This window comes from Heptranchias perlo, chromosome 9 (genome assembly GCF_035084215.1).
Source record: "Heptranchias perlo isolate sHepPer1 chromosome 9, sHepPer1.hap1, whole genome shotgun sequence".
NCBI classification, from domain to species: domain Eukaryota; kingdom Metazoa; phylum Chordata; class Chondrichthyes; order Hexanchiformes; family Hexanchidae; genus Heptranchias; species Heptranchias perlo.
The window spans coordinates 74617797-74645418 of record NC_090333.1 but is presented as its reverse complement, the minus strand read 5'-3'; the positions used below and the strand labels follow the sequence as shown (position 1 = coordinate 74645418).

General features: G+C 43.0%; 1 protein-coding gene across 1 annotated transcript in view; it reads left to right on the top strand.

Moving 5' to 3' along the window:
- The window catches only part of pappa2 (pappalysin 2), a 565518-nt gene that overhangs the window by 405786 nt on the left and 132110 nt on the right, over positions 1-27622 (top strand). Inside the window, exon 16 of the mRNA XM_067990736.1 lies at positions 13293-13506. Coding sequence (XP_067846837.1) covers positions 13293-13506 — 214 coding nt within the window. The remainder of the gene's footprint in view (positions 1-13292; positions 13507-27622) is intronic.

Genomic DNA, 27622 nt, shown 5'->3' with positions numbered 1-27622 from the left:
ACATGAGGTTTGTTGGCTCTGCTGGTGGACGACCATCTACAGTAGTGTGTGTAGGTAGATTGTGTTTTTATTTGCTTTACTCTATTAAACACTGTGACTTATTTTTGTCCATTGATTCAAAACATGTAAAGAGACAGGGTGGTAATATAAACACCAATGCATAGAGAAGGTAATGTTTGTTTGGAGTTTTGATTTTGCAGCAGCCACTTTTCTAAACAGCTGGGATTTATTTGCCTGGTGCTCTTTCTGTTTACTCAGAGCGCTTTAGTTGCCTGAGCTTTCTCCCAATAAAAATACCACTATCAGTAATCATAACTTGAAAAGGGATATTACAACATTCACCAGTTAGCAAATTTACGACAAGACCAATCTACGTAAAAATTATGGTTGGGAAAATCATTTTCATTCCTAACAGAAACTGAGGTCTGATTTTTAACTGTATAATTGCCACGTGAAGTACATTCTGTAATGAGCTGAATACGTACTCTTTCCAATATCTGTGTGGCAATGGATTACAGTGCCGGCATGAATTCCTCAACTTCATAGAATCGTAGAATGATACAGCACAGAAGGAGGCCATTCAGCCCATTGTGCCTGTGCCAGCTCTTTGAAAGAGCTATCCAATTAGTCTCACTTTCCTGCCCTTTCCCCATAGCCCTGCAAATTTTTCCCATTCAAGTATTTATCCAAATCCCTTTTGAAAGCTCCTATTGAATCTGCTTCCACCGCCCTTTCAGGCAGTGCATTCCAGATCATAACAACTCATTGCGTAAAAAAAATTCTCCTCATTCTCCCTCTGGTTCTTTTGCCAATTACTTTAAATCTGTGTCCTCTGTTTACTGACCCTTCTGCCACTGGAATCAATATCTCCATATTTACTCTACCAAAACCCTTCAAATGAAGTGTCTTGTATTTAGGCATAGTGCATGTGCAGCAATTTAATAGAAGAAGCAGGGGACTTAAAAATGCAAGGTTGCACCAAAGGTAAAAAGAAACTGAGACTGAAATCAGAGAGACTCGGTGTTAAAAGTAACAGTGACATGATGTATCTTAAAGATAAATGTTTAGTGAATGTGGTCCTCGGCCTCTGAAAGATGTTAATAGTATTGTAAATAAACTCTCCCAGGTTATTTGATTCCGAGATTGGTCAAAGTGTAACTTCATGGTTACAGAATATAAGTTTCCTCTCAATAGCATGTTCCTCTCAACATGATACAGCACTTTTTATTTTGCATGTTTATTTGTTTCACCTCAAGACCCACCCATTTTAGATTGTGTTGAGTTTCTCTAATTTAACTAGTTCAAGTCCCATGGCATTGCTCACGGATTCAGCGAATGGGACTATGCAAAGACACATGCAGGGAAGACAGTAAAGGTGCACAATTGGGATGAATTTCAGAAATAAATCTGAGGTTTATATGGACAAGAGAAAGCACAGCAAAAGAACAGAAAAAGCAGACAAGGGAATGATTCACGGTACACTTCAAAATGCTGGAAAGTGCACCAAGAAAGTATCAAAAAATAAAATTTGCTGGGGGTGCATGCGTCCAGATCCTGCCCCCGCCCCCCCGCCCCCACAATGAAAATAAATTTTGGACCACCAGAGCTTAATTCCCTCTTTAAAAAATTCTAAATCCACCACTGCAAAAATTACACTTTTGTGTATTTTATAGTTTTCCCCCCATATAGGAACATAGGAATAGGAGTAGACCCTCGAGCCTGTTCCGCCATTCAGTGAGATCATGGCTGATCTGTATCCTAACTGCATCCACCCGCCTTGGCTCCATATCCCTTAATACCCTTGGCTAGAAAAAATCTATCGATCTCAGATTTATAACTATTAATTGAGCTAGCATCTACTGCTTTTTGTGGGAGAGAGTTCCACACTTCTACCACCCTTTGTGTGAAGAAGTGTTTCCTAACTTCTCCCCTGAATAGCCTGGCTCTGATTTTAAGATTATATCCCCTTGTCCTAGACTCCCCCACCAGCAGAAAAAGTTTCTCTCTATCCACCCTATCAAATTTTTCAGAATCCTAAAATCCTCAATCAAATCACCCCTTAACCTTCTATATTCCAGGGAATACAAGCCTAGTTTGTGTAATCTCTCCTCTTAATCTAATCCTTGGAGCTCTGGTAACATTCTGTTGAATCTGCACTGCACTCCTTCCAAGGCCAAGATATCCTTCCTAATGTGTGGTTCCCAGAACTGTACACTGGGCATGGTCTAACCAGAGCTTTGTAGAGCTGTAGCAAAACTTCCTCTCCTTTATTGTCTAGCCCTCCAATTATAAAGGCTAACATTCCATTAGCCTTTTTGATTCTTATTTGTACCTGACCACTACATTTTAGTGATCTGTGAAAATGGACCACTAAATCTCTTTGGACCTCCACTGTTCCTGGCTTTTTGCCATTTAAAAAATACTCTGATCTATCCTTTTTTGGTTCAAAATGGATGACCTCACACTTAACTGTGTTGAAATCCATCTGCCATAGTTTTGCCCACTCACTTAATCTTTCAGTGTCTCTTTTTAATTTAATGCTCTCGTCTACACTTCTTACTATGCCACCAATCTTTGTGTCATCGGCAAACTTGGATATATGGCTCTCTTGTGTTATCCAAGTCATTAATAAATATAGTGAATAGTTGAGGCCCCAGCACAGACCCTTGTGGGACATCACTAGTCACTTCCTTCCAATTCGACCACATACACATTATCCCCAATCTTTGTCTTCTACCACCTAACCAATCTCCTAACCAGGTTAACAATCTGCCTTCAATTCCATGAATTTTAATTTTAGCTAACAGTCTCTTATGTGGAACCTTATTGAATGCCTTCTGGAAATTCAAATAAACTACATCCATAGTCCCCTCTCTACTACTTTAGATACTTCCTTAAACAATTCAATTAGGTTCATTTGACAAGACCTACCCTTTACAAATCCATGTTGGCTCTCTCTAATCAGCTCAAATTTCTCTAGGTGCTCAGTCACACTGTCCTTAATTATAGATTCCAATAACTTCCCCACAACAGATGTTAGACTAACAGGTCTATAATTTCCTGGTTTCTTGTACCTTTCTCAAATATTGGAGTTACATTTGCAATTTTCCAATCTAAAGGGACAATTCCTGAATTGAGAGAGCTTTGGAAGATTATGGCTAAAGCAACTGCAATTTCCTCGCCATTTCCTTCAAAACTCTGGGGTGGAAACCATCAGGTCCTGGGGATTTGTTAGGCTTTAATGCCATTATTTTTTCTAATACTGTTTTCTTAAGTTAAGACTGAGTTCCAGTTCTTGATTCATTATTAGTTTCCCTGGAATGTCAGATATATTATCCTCTTCCTCTACTGTGAAGACTGACACAAAGTAACTATTCAACAAGTCTGCCATTTCCCTTATTTTCATTTGCAATATTACTCACATCTGTTTTTAAAGGGCCCACGTTACTCTTGACTACACTTTCTCTTCTAATGTAATTGTAAAAGCTTTTTGTGTTAATCTTGATATCCTTCACAAGGTTATTCACTTTGGTAGGAAGAATAGAAAAGCAGAATATATTTTAAATGGTGGGAAACTATTAAATGTTGGTGTTCAGAGGGATTTGGGTATCCTTGTACACGAAACACAGAAAGTTAACATGCAGGTACAGCACACAATTAGGAAAGAAAATGGTATATTGGCCTTTATTGCAAGGGGGTTGGAGTATAAGAGTAAGGAAGTCTTGCTGCAATTGTACAAGGCTTTGGTGAGACCACAACTGGAGTACTGTGTACAGGTTTGGTCTCCTTACCTAAGGAAGGATATACTTGCCTTGGAGGTGGTGCAACAAAGGTTCACTAGATTGATTCGTGGGATGAGAGGGTTGTTCTATGAGGGGAGATTGAGTAGATTGGGCCTATGTTCTCTGGTTTTTGGTAGAATGAGAGGTGATCTCATTGAAACATATAAGATTCTGAGAGAGCTTGACAGGGTAGACACTGAGTGGCTGTTTCCCCTATCTGGAGAGTCTAGAACTAGGAGGCATAGGGGGTGATTTTAGGAGGCAAATGCGGGTGCGTTGGGGTTCCGAGTTCCCCAGGGACCCACCTGTGTGCGTACTGGCGATCCGAAAACGGAGGTCCCGCCGGCACCCACCCGATCTTCCCCCGATGTCCCCCTCTTCACCCTCCCAATCTTCCCCTCTACACCCCCAATCTTCCCCTCCACCCTCCCTTCCCCCGCCCCCCCCCCCCCCATCTTCCCCTTTCCCCCCTGGCTCTCTCTCTTCTCGCCACCCCCCCTCGCGTTGCAGCTTCTGACGGCAGCCAGCCTGTCAATCAGGCTAGCTGCCGGGCGCGAAACCCGGAGAGGACGTTAACCAGTATTAATCAACGTGCGATTGCGTCGGACATGGTAAGTTTGGCTCATGCGGTTTTTGCCAAGCGCCCAATCGCCACCCTGCTGCCATCCCGCCTGCCCCCTAATATCGGGGCCATAGTCTCAGGATAAGAGGTTGGCCATTTAGGACTGAGATGAGGAGAAATTTCTTCACTTGGAGGGTTGTGAATCTTTGGAATTCTCGACTCCAAGAGGCTGTGGATGCTTAATCGTTGAGTATATTCAAGGCTGCAATCAATAGATTTTTGCATCGAAGGGAATCAAGGGATATGGAGATCGGGCGGGAAAGTGGAGTTGAGGTAGAAGATCAATCATGATCTTATTGAATGGCGGAGCAGGTTCGAGGGGTTGTATGGCTCACTCCTGCTCCTATTTCTTATGTTCTGTTTTATCGACCATGGCTGTTTTATTTGGTAAGTAGAGCTCTTGCCCATTATATACTGGTTCTGTATTAAGCTAAATTCTTTTTGAACACTTCCCACTGTTCATCTGTAGTTTTACCCGATAACAGTTTTGACCAGTTATCAGTCTCTGTCTCATCCCGTTAAAATCAGCCTTACCAAAATCTAAAATCTTAGTAACTGTTAAGTTTCTCCTTTTCAAACCTAACATTGAATTCGATCATATTATGATCACTGTTAGAGTATTAACTAAGTCTGCCTAATTTCTCATTACTAAATCTAGTATGTTCTGCCCTTTCATTGGTTCTAGAACATATTGCTCCAGAAAATGATCTTGTATGCACTCAAGAAATTCACTACCTTTCTGACTTGAGCTACTCTGCTCTTCCCAATCTGTATGAAAATTAAAGTCTCCCACTAAAAAAACTCTGCTTTTGCCACAAGTCTCTTTAAGCTCTGAATTAATACATTCTGCCACTTCATTGCTGCTATCAGGTGGCCTGTAGACAACTCCCATTACAGTTTTAAGTCGTCTTATTTCTCAATTCTAACTATAAGGTCTCTGCTGATTGCTTTCCCTTACCTATGTCCTCTCTTACTGATGTTATAATAGTATCTTTAATCAATAAGGCTACCCCTCCTCCTCTTCCAGTTTCCCTATCCTAATAATCTGGAATATTTAACTCCCCATCATGACCAGCTTGCAGCCATGTCTCAGTAATGGCCTCCATCTCATATTCTGGAAGGTGCATTTGAGCCTCAAATTCACTCAATTTATTTCTTATACTCCGTGTATTAGTATATAAAACTCTTATTGGGCAAGAGGCCCTAACCTGTTCTTCTGCCCTGATGCTATCTTTCTCACACCATTTAACTTCACACATTTTTTATTTGTCACTTGCTTTAACTGCTTTAGTTATTTTAGTATTCTTTTCACCTGGAGTATCTATATCACTGTTTGTGGCCTGAACTCTGCTCTTATTCCTTTTTTAAAATCTTTAAACTATCATTTTTACTATTGTTTCTGACTGAGCCCCCCCCCGCCACATTTATTAGTTTAAAGTCCTTTTTACTACCCTATTTATCCTTTCCACTGGGACCTTGGTCCCAGCCCTGTACAAGTACAGCCCGTCCCAACGGTGCAGATCCCTCCTGTCCCAGTGTCCCATGAAATGGAACCCCTCCTTCCCACACCACTCCTGTAGCCATGTGTTCACCTTCCTGATCTGTTTGTGCCTATGCCAATTAGCACATGGCTCAGGTAATAATCCTGAGATTACTACCCTTGAGGTCCTGCTTTTTAATTTAATTCCTAACATTCCCTTAGCAGGACCTCCTCCCATTTCTTCCCTATGTCATTAGTCCTGACATGGATCACGACAACTGGGTCTTCCCCCTCCCTTTCCAAATTCCTTTCCAGCTGCATTGAGATGTCCTTTACCCTTGCACCAGGTAGGCAACACACCTTTCGGGACTCTTGATCGTGGCTGCAGAGGACTCTATCTATCCCCTTAATTATTGAATCCCTTATAACTACTACATTTCTATTCTGCTCCTCCTCACTTTGACCAACAGTCTGCTCCACGGTGCCATGGTTAGCATTCTAGCTGTCATCCCCACAGTCTTTCTCCTTATCCTCACAGATCGCAAGTACATTGTACCGGTTGGAAAGGACCAGTGTCTGCGGGACCTCCTTCTCTAACTCCCCTTGGTTCCCCTTACCCTGCTGACTAAAAGTCACGCTCTCCCCTTTCTGTACCTGTGAGGTGTGACTGTGCTCTGGAGAAAACTATCCAGAAATTCCTCCCCCTCCCTCCTGTGTCAGAGTGTCTCTAACTCGCACTCCAGCTCAATGACTCTGAGCTGGAGAGTCTCAAGGCAGAGACATTTCCTGCAGATGTGACAATCCGGGACAGTCTGACTGTCTACAAACACCCAAATATCACAGTCCCGACACATAGCCTACACTGCCACCTCTTGTATTTATTTATTTGTTTGTTGGTAGTAATTTAATTCTAGATATAATAGAATTGTATTTAGTAGATGGATTTAGCTTGATTTCAGGTTAATTTGTAACTAATTAGTCTTTTTTATTGTTTATAACCTTTTATATTTTAGTATCCCCTTAACTCCAATTTATTATTTAAGTATACCAGATTTTTATATAATGCAATTCAGATCCCTTTAATGTTGGTTTCTACTGTTTAGTTCATTTTAATTTTATTGCCTTAGATCTAATTAATGACTCTGATTATTTATATATTTACTTATTGACTGTTGCCCCTTGGTTTAAATTACTTTGCACTTCCTTCCCACTCTCACCAGATTCTCCTTGTCACTCTGTTTAGCAAGCCACTCCATTTAGCAGATTCATCCAACTCTCACCCAGCTCTGTGCTGCCGCCCTGTGCTTTTGCAGGTATCCCTCTCAGCTGATGTTGGGCATAGCTGCAGTTTAAGTCATGATGTGTTCATGTCCCACTACACTCCCACTATAACTACTTCTTTTTGCATGTCATACCTGAGACCACTGGATTGCAGTTTTCACAAAAAAGCAAACTGAATTGCAGACTGTGATCCCAAAACACCGATAAAAATTATTCAATAAAAAAGAATTTGACTTATTCAGTCTCCTTGAAGCAATAGCCTTGGTCGTACAGCTTCATTAAGGACTAATTTTCAGTTGTCAGCTTTCTTTTGACTGCGGCAGCTTTTCACGAATTCTATAGATTGGCATGTATGGAACAGTACAATCGTTTCTTTCTCCCCCCACCCAAAGCAGAATTTTTCAGGAGTGCTATGAAATTTCTTTCTGCACTTGAGCGTTGTGGAAGTGCAAGCTGTTCTTAATGTTTTTATTTCCTTTTAATTAAGATGCAAATTAGATCTTGGGTCCCAGCCAGACCTGATCTAATTCTACATTATACTGTATGGTTGCATCTGCGATCTATGTATGTTGGCGTGGTGGTGTGTAGAATTAGAAGGAGGAGCTAAAGTCGAGTAATAGTTAACGTGTCATGGAGAATGAAGAGCAAGGCAAGGAGAGTTTTCGGGCAGAAGATTTGTCGGGGTTTGGGAAGAGGAGAAGAGAAGAACTTGCATTTATATGGTGCCTCTCACACCCTCAGGATGCTCCAAAGTGCTTCGTAGCAAGTGAACTGCTTTTGAAGTGCAGTCACTGTTGTTTTGTAGACAAATGTAGCAGCCAATGTACACATAGCAAGGTCTCACAAATGGCATAAAATGACATTAAAAATATGATGTGGAGATGCCGGTGATGGACTGGGGTGGACAAATGTGGACTGGGGTCGTCAGGTGACCTGACGAAGAAGCAAAGCTCCGAAAGCTTGTGATTTCAAATAAAGCTGTTGGACAACAACCTGGTGTTGTACAACTCCAGACATAAAAATAGTTAGTCTGTTTTGCTAGTGTTGGTTGAGGTATAAATATTGGCCAGAACACCAGAAGAACTCTTTGTTCTTCTTAGAAATAGATTTTATGCGCCCAACTGAGAGTGGCAAACTTGTTTTATCGTTTCATCCAAAAGACTGCACTTCCGACAAAGCACTACAACCTCAGACCTGCCCTCAAGTCTTAGCCTAGACTTTTAAAATCAATTCTTGGGATGTGGACTTCATTGGCAAGGCTGGCATTTATTGTCTTTTCTTCGTTGCCCTGGGAAGGAGTTGGTGGGCCTTCTTCTTGATCTGCTGCAATTCTTTGTAACGGTTTGATACAACTGAGTGGCTTGCTGGACCACTTCTGAAGGCAGTTAAGAATCAACCACATTGTTGTAGGACTGGAGTCACATGTAGACCAGACCGGGGAAGGATGGCAGGTTTCCTTCCCTATAGGACATTAGTGAACCAGTCGGGCTTTTACAACAAAATGACAGCTTTTCTTTTTATTTCCAGATTTTTTTTTAAACTGAATTCAAATTCTGAAACTGCCATGGTGGGATTTGAACTTATTTTCTAATACTCTGTATTATTAGCCCTAACCACTACACTACCCTACCCTCGCTACTATCACTACAGCTTCACACATGTGGAAGTCCATCTCTCAAAAAAAAAGTTCTTGGCAGGCAGACTTTGCAGTTCACAAATGTTCTTTCAATATCATTATATTGATGTGAATGGAAGAGCTTTGATGTGAATGCACACTCAACATGATCTTATGATGAAGTTCCAACTAAGCAACGAGGTTATGCTAAACCTTTATAAATCACTGGATAGGCCTCAGCTAGAGTATTATGTCCAATTCTGGGCACCACATTTTTGGAGGGATGTCAAGGCCTTGGAGAGGGTGCAGAGTAGATTTACCAGAATGGTACCTGGGACGAGGGACTTCAGTTATGTGGAGAGATTACAAAAACTGGGTTTGTTCTCCTTAGAGCAGAGTTTTCACTTGCCCTGTTTTCTAGGTATGTTTCATGCCTGAGATAATTAACAGTCAGCCTTTGTTTTAGATTAGTTCAGCAATTAGTTGTATGCCATTCATCTACGGGATCCTCCTTGTCTTTGGAAGATGGCAGAATAACTACACTCAATCTTGCTTTAGGCTTCAACTATCAAATACTAATAGAACATGTGAACAATAAAGCAATAACACAACATATATTTTTATGGTAGTTAAACTTAACTAGTTCTTCATTGCAGCAGAAAATAACAAATAATTGTCAACTCCTATACTAAGCTAAATATTAATTAACTTTTCTATGTTTTTATAATACAGAAGTACTTGGCCAGCTAACAATCTTTGATAGTTTTAGACTGATTCACTTTGAAGATTACAAAAGATGACTCGTCCCTTCAAAAGCCCCAAATAGACTCTCAAGACTTAAAAAGAGGCAGGCTGATAACTGCTTCAAAAATGCTCACTCGACCCAAGCAGAATTTTAAATAACTATCTGTTAAATTAAAAAAGCTATCAATAAGACACACAAGCACACACACATACCAGCTGCTAGAATTTAACATTGGTATTAAATATATCCCTACTACTGATCCAACACACATCTTCAGTGTATCTGCACTGACCTCCCACCTGTTCCTCCATATGCACCATATGATCTGTATCTTAACTCCATCTTGATACCCTGTGGTGCGGGTGCCTGACCCATGTGCGGGTGTTCACTGCAGTGGTGTGTGTGCTGCCTTGTGTGCGCTCTCCTTCCTGATCGTCCAGGTACACTATGAAGAGCTTCAACAGAGAATAAAGCTGAGTTATTAACAGAAAGTCACGTACCTAACGCACTGATGTGTGCACTGGATGTAACATTTATATTATAAACATTTAGCGAATATATACACACGACTTACAATAAGCTGGAATTTACCAGATTCAGTGACCGTGTCTCCTGTGTCTTTTGCACCAATCTCCAGGCTTTCTGTACCGAACAGGCCTGTGTCCTTTGGCTCTGCGGTGCTTAATCCCTTGGGGGGTATGGATTAAAAAAAAAATTATTTGTTCAAAGACACAGGAGACACTGTCACTGAATCTGGTAAATTCCTGCTTATTGTAAGTCGTGTGTATATATTCGCTAAATGTTAATAATATAAATGTTATATCCAGTGCATATATCAGTGCGCGTGGTACGTGACTTGTAAATTACTCAGCTTTAAAGCGCAGTTAAGAGTCAACCGTGCTGGTGTGGGACTGGAGTCACACAGAGGCCATATCGAGTAAGGACGGCAGGTTTCCTTCCCTAAAGGACGTTAGTGAACCATTTAGGTTTTTACAATAGACAGACAGCTTCATGGTCACTTTTACTGAATTTTTTAACTGAATTCAAATTCTTAAACTGCCATGGTGGGATTTTAACTCATTATTCTCTGGATTATTAGCTGCTGTGTGTCTGCAGCTTTACAAATCTTCCTGATATTGTTAGAACCTTGCTCCACCTCGAGTCAGGACCTTTTACGTCTGGAGACTAATCATTGGCTGTGTGAATTAGAGTCAGCTGCTAGAGTTAGATACTGTCTGAAAGAGAGATCCGGGGGACTTTCATCTGTCTGAGTGGGAGACTAAAATTCTGCTGCTGGAGCTGCAGGTTTTTTGGGACCTCAATGTTACACACACACCATGTGTAAAAAGAACTACAGGTCCTATGTATAGGTAGCCAGTCATTTATTGCAAGAGTTACCAACTGAATGGAAATCAGGTGCTCAGCTGCTAGACCTGTAGACTCTGTGGGAATTCAACACACTTGCACCAGAGCAATTGGCATTTTAAATGGAAGTCCAGCATCTTTCAGCTGGAGTTTCACACTTTCCAAATGGAAGTCTAGAGATCTATTGTTGAAACTATAGAGCTCCAAAGAGAACCCCTAGAATGAGAGATCCTCCAATAAAACTTCAACACTCCAGTGTTAGATGTGCTCACTCTCTGGATAGGGTGCAGTATTCCAGTGTTAGATGTGCTCATTCTCTGGATAGGGTGCAGTATTCCAGTGTTAGATGTGCTGACTCTCTGGATAGGGTGCAGTATTCCAGTGTTAGATGTGCTCATTCTCTGGATAGGGTGCAGTATTCCATTGACAGATGTGCTCACTCTCTGGATAGGGTGCAGTATTCCATTGACAGATGTGCTCACTCTCTGGATAGGGTGCAGTATTCCAGTGTTAGATGTGCTGACTCTCTGGATAGGGTGCAGTATTCCATTGACAGATGTGCTCACTCTCTGGATAGGGTGCAGTATTCCAGTGTTAGATGTGCTGACTCTCTGGATAGGGTGCAGTATTCCAGTGTTAGATGTGCTGACTCTCTGGATAGGGTGCAGTATTCCATTGACAGATGTGCTCACTCTCTGGATAGGGTGCAATATTCCATTGACAGATGTGCTCATTCTCTGGATAGGGTGCAGTATTCCAGTGTTAGATGTGCTCACTCTCTGGATAGGGTGCAGTATTCCAGTGTTAGATGTGCTGACTCTCTGGATAGGGTGCAGTATTCCAGTGTTAGATGTGCTGACTCTCTGGATAGGGTGCAGTATTCCAGTGTTAGATGTGCTGACTCTCTGGATAGGGTGCAGTATTCCAGTGTTAGATGTGCTGACTCTCTGGATAGGGTGCAGTATTCCAGTGTTAGATGTGCTCACTCTCTGGATAGGGTGCAGTATTCCAGTGTTAGATGTGCTCACTCTCTGGATAGGGTGCAGTATTCCAGTGTTAGATGTGCTCACTCTCTGGATAGGGTGCAGTATTCCAGTGTTAGAAGTGCTCACTCTCTGGATAGGGTGCAGTATTCCAGTGTTAGAAGTGCTCACTCTCTGGATAGGGTGCAGTATTCCAGTGTTAGAAGTGCTCATTCTCTGGATAGGGTGCAGTATTCCAGTGTGAGAAGTGCTCACTCTCTGGATAGGGTGCAGTATTCCATTGACAGATGTGCTCATTCTCTGGATAGGGTGCAGTATTCCATTGACAGATGTGCTCATTCTCTGGATAGGGTGCAGTATTCCATTGACAGATGTGCTCATTCTCTGGATAGGGTGCAGTATTCCATTGACAGATGTGCTCATTCTCTGGATAGGGTGCAGTATTCCAGTGTTAGAAGTGCTCACTCTCTGGATAGGGTGCAGTATTCCATTGACAGATGTGCTCATTCTCTGGATAGGGTGCAGTATTCCATTGACAGATGTGCTCATTCTCTGGATAGGGTGCAGTATTCCATTGACAGATGTGCTCATTCTCTGGATAGGGTGCAGTATTCCATTGGCAGATGTGCTGACTCTCTGGATAGGGTGCAGTATTCCAGTGTTAGAAGTACAAAAGCTCTCTGAGTAGGAATGCAATCTTCCACTTGTCGACAATGTTGCTCTCGTCCGGGAGCCAGATTTACAAGCCCTCTGTTGGGAGTGCAGGACTCTATTTGTCGAAGCACATGGTCAGAATGGGAATGCGTTAGTTCACCACTGGACTTTAGGCCAGTCACACAGGCACAGCGAGGTCCCACAGTGAGCTGCACGCACTCTAAATGGCCGTCGCCTCTCCCCGTAGCTATCATGTGCATCTCTTAACACCAGAATTTACTTCTAATAGCGAGCTGTGTTGAATAAATGTGATTTGTGAGAGGATTCAGCAGTGGGTGAGTTAAATTATTTGGGAAATTTTTCAAGAGTCAGATTCTGCCAAACCGCTGCTCAAAACAACGTCATCGTTCATCAGCATCGTCTTCTGATTGATCAATTAAATAACACTGGGACCTTTCCGAACATGTGGTTCAAATTTGGAATTCTTTGTGTTTCGAGGGCTTTATGTTCGTAAAATATGATGTTGTTGTAACCTTTTAAAATGCTGAGAGTTGCCAACAATTTATACCTAAAATAAAATGCTCAGAGTATATTTTAAACACTATCAGGGGAGGGGGTGGGGAGAACTGGCATTCACCATGTCTTTAATGGACACGTTTAATATTGAAACTTGAAGCTGCCGCAGATACCCTAGAACGTTACGCTCTAGGACAGAGTAAGAACCACGGAGAAAACAGCTACTGTATTTATGACTTTTGTCTTTAGGGGAAAACCACTCCCTGATGTGTATGGAAGATGGCCTGTGGTCGTTCCCTGAGGCCTACTGCAAGGTGGAATGCCTCGCCCCACCGCCAGTGGCTAATGCCAAGCTGCTGGTGCCAAGATGCCAACACGGAGCTCATGATGTCGGTTCCGTCTGCAGATACAAATGCATCCCCGGCTATTATGTTCATGGGAATAGCGACAAGAGATCCAGAAAGTAAGTAAGATCAAGTGCTTATCCTAAAATCGAGATCCCAGTGTAAACCGGATAGTGCTGCTACAGCTGGAGTCACCAAGGGACGTCCTCTGGGGGTAGCGGAACCACTACCATTGTTGACTGCCAATCCTATTGGCTGCAGATGGGTCGAGTCCTCAGCCTGTCAGTGTGAACCTCACTGCCCACATGAGGGAAGATCTGTGTCTGCAAATGATGGGCGCTGTCTTCAGCTGCCTAAGCTCTGGAATTCCCTTCCTAAACCCCTCTGCCTCTCTACCTCTCTCTCCTCCTTTAAAACACTCCTTAAAACCTTCCTCTTTGACCAAGTCTGTCCTAATATCTCCTTATGTGGCTCGGTGTCAAATTTTGTTTGATAATCACTGCTGTGAAACACCTTGGGATGTTTTAGTACAGTAGAGGTGCTATATAAATTCAAGTTGGTGTTGTATATGTATTTGTGCATGTCTGTGTGTGTGTGTGTGTGTGTGTATATTTGGGTGCTTGTGTGTGTGTGTATTTGTGTGCTTGTGTGTGTGTATTTGTGTGCTTGTGTGTGTGTATTTGGGTGCTTGTGTGTGTGTGTATTTGGGTGCTTGTGTGTGTGTGTATTTGGGTGCTTGTGTGTGTGTATTTGTGCGCGTGTGTGTGTATTTGTGCGCGCGTGTGTGTGTATTTGTGCGCGTGTGTGTGTATTTGTGCGCGTGTGTGTGTATTTGTGCGCGTGTGTGTGTATTTGTGCGCGTGTGTGTGTATTTGGGTGCGTGTGTGTGTATTTGGATGTTTGCGTGTGTGTGTATTTGTGTGTGTGTATTTGGGTGCTTGCGTGTATTTGGGTGCGTGTGTGTGTGTATTTGGGTGCGTGTGTGTGTGTATTTGTGCGCGTGTGTGTGTGTGTATTTGGGTGCTTGTGTGTGTATTTGTGCGTGTGTGTGTGTATTTGGGTGCTTGTGTGTGTGTGTATTTGTGCGTGTGTGTGTGTATTTGGGTGCTTGTGTGTATTTGTGTGTGTGTGTGTGTATTTGGGTGCTTGTGTGTGTGTGTATTTGGGTGCTTGTGTGTGTGTGTATTTGGGTGCTTGTGTGTGTGTGTATTTGGGTGCTTGTGTGTGTGTGTATTTGGGTGCTTGTGTGTGTGTGTATTTGGGTGCTTGTGTGTGTGTGTATTTGGGTGCTTGTGTGTGTGTGTATTTGGGTGCTTGTGTGTGTGTGTATTTGGGTGCTTGTGTGTGTGTGTATTTGGGTGCTTGTGTGTGTGTGTATTTGTGCGCGTGTGTGTGTATTTGTGCGTATTTGTATTTGTGTGTGTGTGTATTTGGGTGCTTGCGCGTGTGTGTATTTGTGCGCGTGTGTGTGTATTTGTGCGTATTTGTATTTGTGTGTGTGTGTATTTGTGCGTATTTGTATTTGTGTGTGTGTATTTGTGTGTGTGCCTTCTCTGTTGCTGCTGATGCTGTTAATTCTCCACATTTACATTGCGCTGTAGAGGGGTCATTACAGGGACACTCATTGACTCACAGCAGAGTGTTGGGTTCCCAACCCAGGAACCTGCAAGGCTTCACTAACACAAAGCCTATTTAACTTCACCGCCCGCGCTTTACGAGAACTCAGTTGGAACAATAGACAGCGCGTTATGTATTAATTCAGCATCCCATCCCAGGGGAAAGGCAACTGGTCAGATCAGTCCTAGCCAGCAGGAGGGCTCCTCTCATTAGCATTGTGCAGCACTACTGAATTCACAGAGACATCTGCAATCCATACCATTCAACCCTTAAAGTAAATATGGAACGGGAAAGTAATTCTAGGCGGAGAAGAGAAACTTTTAATACGTTCTTGAACATAAAGCACATAGGCAAGCACCAGAAGAGAGCAGCAGATGGAATCAGAATGTGAAATACAGGGGCACAGGCACAGGCCCAGAGGCCTTAGTATTGAGATTGCACTCGAAGATTGTGGTCAGTTCGTTGAATCTTCCACGTTCGGAGCAGAAAATGCAAGGACTTTATGCCAAGACAAGGGGGAAATGTACCTGAATAACAGGAGTAAGCTGGAAACAGTTGAGTGGTCTTTTATCACTGAAACCTTCTTGTGTAACACAAGTCAAGATGTGAAGGCACATGTAAGTCAGTACAGCGAGAGAGTGAGTCTACACTGACCGGTTGTAACTGGTAAGTCAGGTGTAGTTGCTGGAAATGTGAAAGTTCACACCTGCGGCCAAGCTTTCAGCCATTTGTAGTGCAGGTTCACAACACTTTGTTGATTACTGGTTGTTTCCAATGGCAACAGAAGGAGTAATTTTACCAATATGTGCTCCCTGCATTGAACTGCCCCGACTGGGAGCACATATCAGGCTTTCTTTCTCCCTTTCTCTCCCCTTTTATCTCTCCCTTTCTCTCTTATATCTCCCTTTCTCTCTTCTCTCTCCCTTCCTCTCCCCTTTTTTCTCCCTTTCCCTCTCCTGTACTCTCTCACTTTTATCTCTCCTCTTTTCTCTCTCTTTCTATCCCCATTTCTCTCTCCCTTTCTCTCTCCCTTACTCTCCCCTTGTAACTCTCCTTTTTATCCCCTTTCTTCTCTCCTTCCTCTCTCCCTTCTTTTGGGGCCTGAATTAGTGGAAGAAAGAGCTGACCACTATGCTTGGTTTCATTGGTCAGAACATTGAATACAGGAGTTGGGATGTCTTGTTGAAGTTGTACAGGACATTAGTAAGGCCACACTTGGAATACTGTGTACAGTTCTGGTCACCCTATTATAGAAAGGATATTATTAAACTGGAAAGAGTGCAGAAAAGTTTTACTAGGATGCTACCGGGACTTGATGGTTTGACTTATAGGGAGAGGTTGGATAGACTGGGACTTTTTTCCCTGGAGAGTAGGAGGTTTAGGGGTGATCTTATAGAAGTCTATAAAATAATGAGGGGCATAGATAAGGTAGATAGTCAAAATCTTTTCCCAAAGGTAGGGGAGTCTATAACGAGGGGGCATAGATTTAAGGTGAAAGGGGAGAGATACAAAAGGGTCCAGAGGGGCAATTTTTTCACTCAAAGGGTGGTGGGTGTCTGGAACGAGCTGCCAGAGGCAGTAGTAGAGGCGGGTACAATTTTGTCTTTTAAAAAAAATTTGGACAGTTACATGGGTAAGATGGGTATAGAGGGATATGGGCCAAGTGCAGGCAATTGGGACCAGCTTAGTGGTATAAACTGGGCGACATGGACATGTTGGGCCAAAGGGCCTGTTTCCATGTTGTAAACTTCTATGATTCTATGATTCTAAACCTTTCCTTTGATCGATGGGGTCCATGCTTGGCCATGCTCTGGGAGTACTCTTCACTTTTTGGCCTGGGGTGCCCTCTATCCAATTCTGAATGCTGAATGCCAAGGCCTATCAGGCAACCCTTGCATCCAATGTTCCAAGAGCATTAATGGTGGGAAACAGCTGCACGCATCCTCAAGTTGCTCTCCGCCTTCAAACACCCCGGATACACCAGGTGGGGTGTGGGAGAAAGCCTGGTCCCATTCACCTTGGATATATTTAATTCTATTCAATTCCCAAAACAAGATTTATTCAAAATGGTAGTCATTTTATTCTGTAGTCATTGGCTGGAATTTCCCAAACTATGCAGTTTTTCCCCAGCGGTTTGGAGTTTTGTGTATGACGGTATGTGCCCACATATGTATAAATTCTATGTTCCCAGCAAGGGCTTAACAGATAAATGTCTCTGCCAGGAGCATTGGGTTCGCTGGGACGTTACAACTGGCTTTAGCAGAAGTAATTTAGTTGGGAAGAATTAGCCAGAGTTCCCACTGCTGGCTGCTTTCTGATGACTCCTGTTAGACAGAGAGATAGAGAGTGTGTGTGTGTGTGCATGTGTGTGTAAATGTGCATGCACGTGTTTACGTGTGTGTACGCGTGCAGCATGTTGCGCATGTGCACATGAATGTGTGTTTGCGCATGCGAGTGTGTATGCATGTGGTGTGCTGTGTGTGCATGTGGGTGGGCGTGCGTGTGTGTACACGTAGCGTGTTGTGCGTGGCATTTTGATTACTTAAAGGGTGCTGTAGAAATGGAAGTCGTGTGTGGACTTTGGGCGAGGATTTGGCTTGGCTGCCAACTGCGGATCTGTGTCCGACCCTTGAGATAGTGTCCGTGCGAGGAACAGAGCAAAGTGGAGGTGTGAAAATGCTTCAGTGCGGGGCCGTGGCACGTTGCACTGTACAAGGCCGTGGCACGTTGCGCTGCGCGGGGCCGTGGCACGCTGCGCTGCGCCGTGGCACGCGGGGCCGTGGCACGCTGCGCTGCGCGGGGCCGTGACACGTTTTACTGTACAAAGCCGTGACTTGTGAAAGGGTGCTGGTCAACTGCATGACCAGATGATTACGATGCTGCCGTGCTGGGAGGAACTGGATAAGACAAAAATAAACTCGCTAGATTCCAACTAAGTTAAGTTACTTCTTTTCTGTTCGATTGCAAGAGCAGGTTCCTGAAATCCAGTGCCAGGGAGTATTTAACGAGCAAGCACCTCCCCCACCAAAATCTGCTTGCAATAATGTGGTTTCCACACACCACAGAGTGTGCATGTGCTTTTAATATAAAGAGGTGTGCTGGGGGTGAAGTGCTCGGCCTTTCAGGGGGTATTCCTTCTAACACAATGCAGATGTATGCTGAGTGGAAATGGCCAATGATCTTTTGTAAAAGAAGACGTGAGGCAGCCTTGTAATCTGAAGTACTGAAGCTGAGATGAGGACCCCAAACCAGCCGGGTGGGAGGGCAGATCCCGGGAACACTGGGTCACTGTGGGATGCGTGAAGTATTCCACAAGGCTTTCAGTTAGAATGCAAGACAGAGCACCTTGCGAAGGGTGAGCAACTTGAGAGGGCATGAAAATCGGAGATTGTGAATTTCCCCCCAATCTACTCTTGCCTCATGTTGTTAGTAATTGGCATCATTCATCTGGCTGTAATGCAATCGTTCCTCCTGTTAGCTATAATCGGTATCACACTGCCCTGAACTGTAATCCATTCTCCTATAATCGGTATCACATTGCCCTGTGCTGTAATCCATTCTCTTATAATTGGTATCACATTGCCCTGTGCTGTAATCCATTCTCTTATAATTGGTATCACATTGCCCTGTACTGTAATCCATTCTCCTATAATCGGTATCACACTGCCCTGTGCTGTAATCCATTCTCTTATAATTGGTATCACACTGCCCTGTACTGTAATCCATTCTCCTATAAACATTATCACACTGCCCTGTACTGTAATCCATTCGCCTATAAACAGTATCACACTTCCCTGTACTGTAATCCATTCTCCTATAAACAGTATCACACTGCCCTGTACTGTAATCCATTCTCCGATAATCGGTATCACACTGCCCTGTACTGTAATCCATTCTCCTATAATCGGTATCACACTGCCCTGTACTGTAATCCATTCTCCTATAATCGGTATCACACTGCCCTGTACTGTAATCCATTCGCCTATAAACAGTATCACACTTCCCTGTACTGTAATCCATTCTCCTATAAACAGTATCACACTTCCCTGTACTGTAATCCATTCTCCTATAAACATTATCACACTGCCCTGTACTGTAATCCATTCTCCTTTAATCAGTATCACACTGCCCTGTACTGTAATCCATTCTCCTATAAACAGTATCACACTTCCCTGTACTGTAATCCATTCTCCTATAAACATTATCACACTGCCCTGTACTGTAATCCATTCGCCTATAAACAGTATCACACTTCCCTGTACTGTAATCCATTCTCCTATAAACTGTATCACACTGCCCTGTACTGTAATCCATTCTCCTATAAACAGTATCACACTTCCCTGTACTGTAATCCATTCTCCTATAAACATTATCACACTGCCCTGTACTGTAATCCATTCTCCTTTAATCAGTATCACACTGCCCTGTACTGTAATCCATTCTCTTATAATCGGTATCACACTTCCCTGTACTGTAATCCATTCTGCTATAATTGATATCACACTTCCCTGTACTGTAATCATTCTGCTATAATTGATATCACACTTCCCTGTACTGCAATCATTCTCCTATAATCGGTATCACACTGCCCTGTACTGTAATCCATTCTCCTTTAATCAGTATCACACTGCCCTGTACTGTAATCCATTCTCCTATAAACAGTATCACACTTCCCTGTACTGTAATCCATTCTCCTATAAACATTATCACACTGCCCTGTACTGTAATCCATTCGCCTATAAACAGTATCACACTTCCCTGTACTGTAATCCATTCTCCTATAAACTGTATCACACTGCCCTGTACTGTAATCCATTCTCCTATAAACAGTATCACACTTCCCTGTACTGTAATCCATTCTCCTATAAACATTATCACACTGCCCTGTACTGTAATCCATTCTCCTTTAATCAGTATCACACTGCCCTGTACTGTAATCCATTCTCTTATAATCGGTATCACACTTCCCTGTACTGTAATCCATTCTGCTATAATTGATATCACACTTCCCTGTACTGTAATCATTCTGCTATAATTGATATCACACTTCCCTGTACTGCGATCATTCTCCTATAATCGGTATCACACTGCCCTGTACTGTAATCCATTCTCCTATAAACATTATCACACTGCCCTGTACTGTAATCCATTCTCCTATACTCGGTATCACACTGCCCTGTACTGTAATCCATTCTCCTTTCATCAGTATCACACTTCCCTGTACTGTAATCCATTCTCCTATAATCGGTATCACGCTTCTCTGTACTGTAATCATTCTCCTTTAATCGGTATCACACTGCCCTGTACTGTAATCCATTCTCCTATAAACATTATCACACTGCCCTGTACTGTAATCCATTCTCCTATAATCAGTATCACACTTCCCTGTACTGTAATCCACTCTCCTATACTCGGTATCACACTGCCCTGTACTGTAATCCATTCTCTTATAATCGGTATCACACTTCCCTGCACTGTAATCCATTCCCCTATAGTCGGTATCACACTGCCCTGTACTGTAATCCATTCCCCTATAATCGGTATCACACTTCCCTGTACTGTAATCCATTCTTCTATAATCGGTATCACACTGCCCTGTACTGTAATCATTCCCCTATAATCGGTATCACACTTCCCTGTACTGTAATCCATTCTCTTATAATCGGTATCACACTGCCCTGTACTGCAATCCATTCTCCTATACTCGGTATCACACTTCCCTGTACTGTAATCCATTCTCCTGTAATCGGTATCACACTTCCCTGTACTGTAATCCATTCTCCTATAGTCGGTATCACACTTCCCTGTACTGTAATCCACTCTCCTATAATCGGTATCACACTGCCCTATACTGTAATCCACTCTCCTATAATCGGTATCACACTTGCCTGTACTGTAATCCATTCTCTTATAATCGGTATCACACTGCCCTGTACTGTAATCCATTCTCCTATACTCGGTATCACACTTCCCTGTACTGTAATCCATTCTCCTATAGTCGGTATCACACTGCCCTGTACTGTAATCCACTCTCCTATAATCGGTATCACACTTCCCTGTACTGTAATCCATTCTCCTATAATCGGTATCACACTTCCCTGTACTGTAATCCATTCTCCTATAATCGGTATCACACTTCCCTGTACTGTAATCATTCTCCTATAATCGGTATCACACTTCCCTGTACTGTAATACATTCTCCTTTAATCAGTATCACACTTCCCTGTACTGTAATCCATTCTCCTATAATCGGTATCATACTGCCCTGTACTGTAATCCATTCTCCTATAATCGGTATCACACTTCCCTGTACTGTAATCATTCTCCCATAATCGGTATCACACTTCCCTGTACTGTAATACATTCTCCTTTAATCAGTATCACACTCTCCTGTACTGTAATCCACTCTCCTATAATCGATATCACACTGCCCTGTACTGTAATCCATTCCCCTATAATCTGTATCACGCTTCCCTGTACTGTAATCCATTCTCCTATAATCGTTATCACACTGCCCTGTACTGTAATCCATTCTCCTATAATCGGTATCACACTTCCCTGTACTGTAATCCATTCCCCTATAATCGGTATCACGCTTCTCTGTACTGTAATCCATTCCCCTATAATCGGTATCACCCTTCCCTGTACTGTAATCCATTCTCCTATAATCGGTATCACCCTTCCCTGTACTGTAATCCATTCTCCTATAATCGGTATCACACTTCCCTGTACTGTAATACATTCTCCTATAATCGGTATCACCCTTCCCTGTACTGTAATCCATTCTCCTGTAATCGGTATCACACTTCCCTGTACTGTAATCCATTCTCCTATAATCGGTATCACGCTTCCCTGCACTGTAATCCATTCTCCTATAATCGGTATCACGCTTCCCTGTACTGTAATCGATTCTCCTATTATCGGTATCACACTTCCCTGTACTGTAATCCTTTCTCCTATAATCGGTATCACACTGCCCTGTACTGTAATCCACTCTCCTATAATCGGTATCACACTTCCCTGTACTGTAATCCATTCCCCTATAATCGGTATCACACTGCCCTGTACTGTAATCATTCTCCTATAATCGGTATCACACTTCCCTGTACTGTAATACGTTCTCCTTTAATCAGTATCACACTGCCCTGTACTGTAATCCATTCTCCTATAATCGGTATCACGCTTCTCTGTACTGTAATCTATTCTCCTATAATCGGTATCACACTTCCCTGTATTGTAATCCATTCTCCTATAATCGGTATCACACTGCCCCGTACTGTAATCCATTCTCCTATAATCGGTATCAAACTTCCCTGTACTGTAATCGATTCTCCTACTATTCTCCTATAATCGGTATCACACTGCCCTGTACTGTAATCCATTCTCCTATAATTGGTATCACATTTTCCTGTACTGTAATCCACTCTCCTATAATCGGTATCACACTGCCCTGTACTGTAATCCATTCTCTTATAATCGGTATCATACTGCCGTGTACTGTAATCCATTCTCCTTTAATCGGTATCACACTTCCCTGTACTGTAATCCATTCTTCTATAATCGGCATCACACTGCCCTGTACTGTAATCCATTCTCCTATAATCGGTATCACACTTCCGTGTACTGTAATCCATTCTCCTATAATCGGTATCACACTTCCCTGTACTGTAATCCATTCTCCTATAATCGGTATTACACTTCCCTGTACTGTAATCCATTCTCCTATGATTGGTATCACACTGCCCTGTACTGTAATCCATCCACCTGTTAGCTGTAATCAGTATCACACTGCCCTGTACTGTAATCCATTCTCCTATAAACAGTATCACACTGCCCTGTACTGTAATCCAATTCCCTGTTAGCTATAATCGGTAATACACTGCCCTGTACTGTAATCCTGCCTCCAGTTAGCTATAATTGGTATTACATTGCCCTGTACTGTAATCCTGCCTTCTGTTAGCTGTAATTGGTTTCATATTGCCCTGTACTGTAATCCCACCTCCTGTTTGCTGTAATAGGTATTACACTGCCCAAACTTACACCCTGCAAGTTAATGGAAAGTAAAATTGGACTGGGTACAAAAACAGGCAGCTGACCTGATCCCATCAGCTTCCAGCCCAGCAGGTTGGAATATAAGAATATAACAAATAAGAGCAGGAGTAGGCCATACGGCCCCCTCGAGCCTTCTCCGCCATTCAGTGAGATCATGGCTGATCTTCAACCTCAACTCCACTTTCCTGCCCGATCTCCGTATCCCTTGATTCCCCTAGAGTCCAAAAATCTATCTATCTCAGCCTTGAATATACTCAACGGCTCAGCATCCACAGCCCTCTGGGACAGAGAATTCCAAAGATTCACATCCCTCTGAGTGAAGAAATTCCTCCTCATCTCAGTCTTAAATGGCCGATCCCTTGTCCTCAACCATGCCCACCTAGTTCTAGACTTGCCAGCCAGGGGAAACAGTCTCTCAGCATCTGCCCTGTCAAGCCCCTTCAGAATCTTTTATGTTTCAGTGAGATCACCTCTTATTCTTCTAAACTCCAGACAGCATAGGCCCATTCTACTCAACCTCGACTCATAGGACAACCCTCTCATCCCAGGAATCAATCTAGTGAACCTTCACTGCACCGCCTCCAAGGTAAGTATATCCTCCCTTAGATAAGGAGAGCAAAACTGTACGCAGTACTCCAGGTGAGGTCTCACCAAAGCCTTGTACAACTGTAGTAAGGCTTCCTTACTCTTGTACTCCAATCCCCTTGCAATAAAGGCCAACATACCATTTGCCTTCCTAATTGCTTGCTATACGTGCATGATAACTTTCTGTGTTTCTTGTACGAGGATACCCAAATCTCTCTGAACACCAACATTTAATAGTTTCTCACAATTTAAAAAATATTCTGATTTTCTATTCTTCCTACCAATGTGAATAATCTCACATTTCCCCTCATTATATTCCATCTGCCACCTTCTTGTCCACTCACTTAACCTGTCGATATCCCTTTGCAGACTCCTTATGTCCTCCTCACAGCTTACTTTCCCACCTACTTTTGTATCATCAGCAAACTTGGATACATTACACTCAGTCCCTTCATCCAAGCCATTAATATAGATTGTAAATAGCTGAGGCCCAAGCACTGATCCTTGTGGCACCCCACTAGTTACAGCCTGTCAACCTGAGAGTGACCCGTTTATTTCTACTCTCTGTTTTCTGTCCGTTAACCAATCCTCTATCCATGCTAATATATCACCCCCAACCCCATGAACCCTTATCTTGCATAGCAATCTTTTATGTGGCACCTTATCGAATGCCTTTTGGAAATCCAAATTTACTGCATCCACTGGTTCCCCTTTAACTACCCTGCTCGTTACATCCTCAAAAAACTCTGATAAAATTGTCAAACACGATTTCCCTTTCATAAAACCATGTTGACTCTGCCTAATCACATTATGATTTTCGAAGTGCCCCGTTATTATTTCCTTAATAATGGATTCCAGCATTTTCCCGACGACTGATGTCAGGCTAACTGGCCTGTAGTTCCCTGTTTTCTCTCCTCTTTTCTTGAATAGCGAGGTTACATTTGCTACCTTAGGTTAGGTTATAATGACCCCCCGTGAGGTCAGGACAAAGCACCAATGGTCCATTCATCCGTGTTAGTGCTGATCCGAGTATTTGTAGCCCACCGATAAAAGAACATAGAGCTGGTAAGAATTGATTTATGCCTGTTCAGGCCTTGTTTCAAAGCCACTCGTGGTGTTCTGCTGCTGCAGTATCAAATTTAAAACGACTGCTCGGCTGCATGTCGGACTCAGGGAGCTCCTTGAAGGGGAAGATTTTGAACTGTCAGCGCAGCAATGAGTAGTGCAGCAACAACAACAGCTGGCATTTATACGGTGCCTTCAATTTACAACAATGTCCCCAGGCATGTGACAGAGGTGTGAGGAAAACTGATTTTGAGCCAAAGAAGGAGATATTAGGGGAGGGCGATTAAAATTTTGGACAAAGAAGTGGGTTTAAGGAAATAGAAAGACTTGAAAGATTTGCATTTATATAGCACCTTTCATGACCTCGGGATGTCCCAAAGCGCTTTACAGCCAGTGAAGTACTTTTAAAGTGTGGTCACTGTTGTCATGTAGGAAGAAGGAGGAGAGGGAGGTGGTGAGGCTGAGGGGTTTAAGGAGGAAATTCCAGAGTGGGCCCAAGGCAGCAGAAGGCACGGCAGCCAGTGGTGGGGCACAAGAATTGGGGACGCAGAAGAGGCGAGAGTCAGAGGAATGGCAAGCACGGGAGTGTCGACGGGAAAGGTTTCTTGTCTGAAAACATGGGTCTAGCAGCCATTGGTGTGTATATCACAGTGGAGCAAGAGGAGGGAGCAGCCCAGGAGCACAGAGGATAGAGGATAGAGGATAGGAGGTACACAGTTTGCAGCAGATAATACTCCAGTCAGCTATCTCCTCATGAACCAATTGATCTGTGTGAGTGTGGAAGAGTATAAAATCATAGCATCTTACAGCACAGAAGGAGGCCATTCGACCCATCATGCCTGTGCCGGCTCTTTTAAAGAGCTTTCCAATTAGTCCCACTCCCTTGCTCTTTCCCAATAGCCCTACAATTTTCTCCACTTCAAGTATTTATCCAATTCCCTTCTGAAAGTTACTGTTGAATCTGCTTCCACCACCCTTTCAGGCAGTGGATTCCAGATCATAACAACTCGCTGCGGTAAAAAATTCTCCTCATCTCTCTCTCTCTTGCCAATTACCTTAAACCTGTTCCCTCTGGTTACCAACCCTTCTGCCAGTGGTAACAGTTTCTCCTTATTTACTCCATCAAAACCCTTCATGATTTAGAACCCTTATATTAAATCTCCCCTTAACCTTCTCTGCTCTGAGGAGAACAACCCCAGCTTCTCCAGTCCGTCACCCATGGTACCATTCTAGTAAATCTCCCCTGCACCCTCTCCAAGGCATCTCTGAAGTCCTGGCACTCGTTCTTCATGGTTGGTTGTGACAGCTCTTCAAGCGAGATGAAGCTGACTATGAACACACCTTCTACTCTCAACCACAAAGCCCTTCACACCACAAGCAGGAGCATTCTTTGAAGATGCTTCTACAGCACCGACAGCCTTTCTAACTGAGCACTCCACTCTCGGTGGCGTAGATAGATTGTACTCAATGGCAGACTGGGCTGCAGGCCGTGATTTATTCATGTTGGCATTCATGGGAGATGGCAGTGAATGTCTGGATGTTGGACATCCTCACAGTACCCAAAACTTGCAAGGATACAAGTGTCTCTGCACTATGGTGCTGCTGTTGTAACAGTGACTATTTTGAAAGAAGGCCCACCAAGGTCTGTAATCTCGTACGTGGGGGTATTTAGCTGGCACTCTCATCAACCACCACTACTGCTGCCTCTTTCTCACCAGTGCTTGGCCCCTCACCTTATTCTTCCTTATTGACATCACCATCTATTTCACCCCTGGCAGATGTATCTGTGTTGGTGCCTGCTTGAAGCAGGGGTGATGATGGTTGGTGTTCAGTTGTGTAGTACTCTGAGTGAAGCTAGTGGTCCATGCTGCATGAAGAGAGCAGATGGGAGTTCATGAGCACACTTATCCATTTGGGCACTGCATTGTCATTACATACACTATATTGTGCCTTTAAACATAAGAGCAGTGGTTATAGAGATATGGTGACTTTCTTCCTCCATCCTATTCCCTCTCCGATTATGGCATGTATAATGTAATTTGTCTAACCATGTTATTTTCAATTGTAAACAATTTTACAACACCAAGTTATAGTCCAGCAATTTTATTTTAAATTCACAAGCTTTCGGAGGCTTCCTCCTTCCTCAGGTAAATGTTCAGGAGCTCCTCGAAGCCTACGCATTTATACATATAGAACAATACATGGTGTTTACAGAATGCCCCTGCAACTGCCCGTTGCCAGGGGCATTCTGTAAACACCATGTATTGTTCTATATGTATTGTTCTATATGTATAAATGCGTAGGCTTCGAGGAGCTCCTGAACATTTACATGAGGAAGGAGGAAGCCTCCGAAAGCTTGTGAATTTAAAATAAAATTGCTGGACTATAACTTGGTGTTGTAAAATTGTTTACAATTGTCAACCCCAGTCCATCACCGGCATCTCCACATCATGTTATTTTCAGTTCTGATACCTTACTTGCTACATTCTTTCTCACATTTCTCTGGGTCAGTACAGTTTTCTTTACAGGCATCTTTGCTACCCACTGCTTTCGGGTGTAAACCCAGAGGCCTAATACTGAGCGTGTTCAAAGCTCTGGTTCAGCTCCATCTGGAGTGCTGTGTGCAATTCTGGAGAACCTTGAAAGTAGCAGAGAAAAAACAATGTTGAAAATGCAGTTGTGCCTTGATAATTGTGACAACTGGTTTTGCATGGAATGGTGAGCAAGCTACCAGTTCCAACTCGTGCTTTGAAATCCGTTGTACATAAGAAAAGTTATGGACAACAAAAGACCATTTGGCCCATCAAAGCTCATTTCTCCAGTCCCCGACCTCTTCCATTACAACATTCAGTTACATTTTCAACACTTTTTCTCTTACTACTCTACCTGGCAGGTTTTTCCAAGAATTTGTCACCC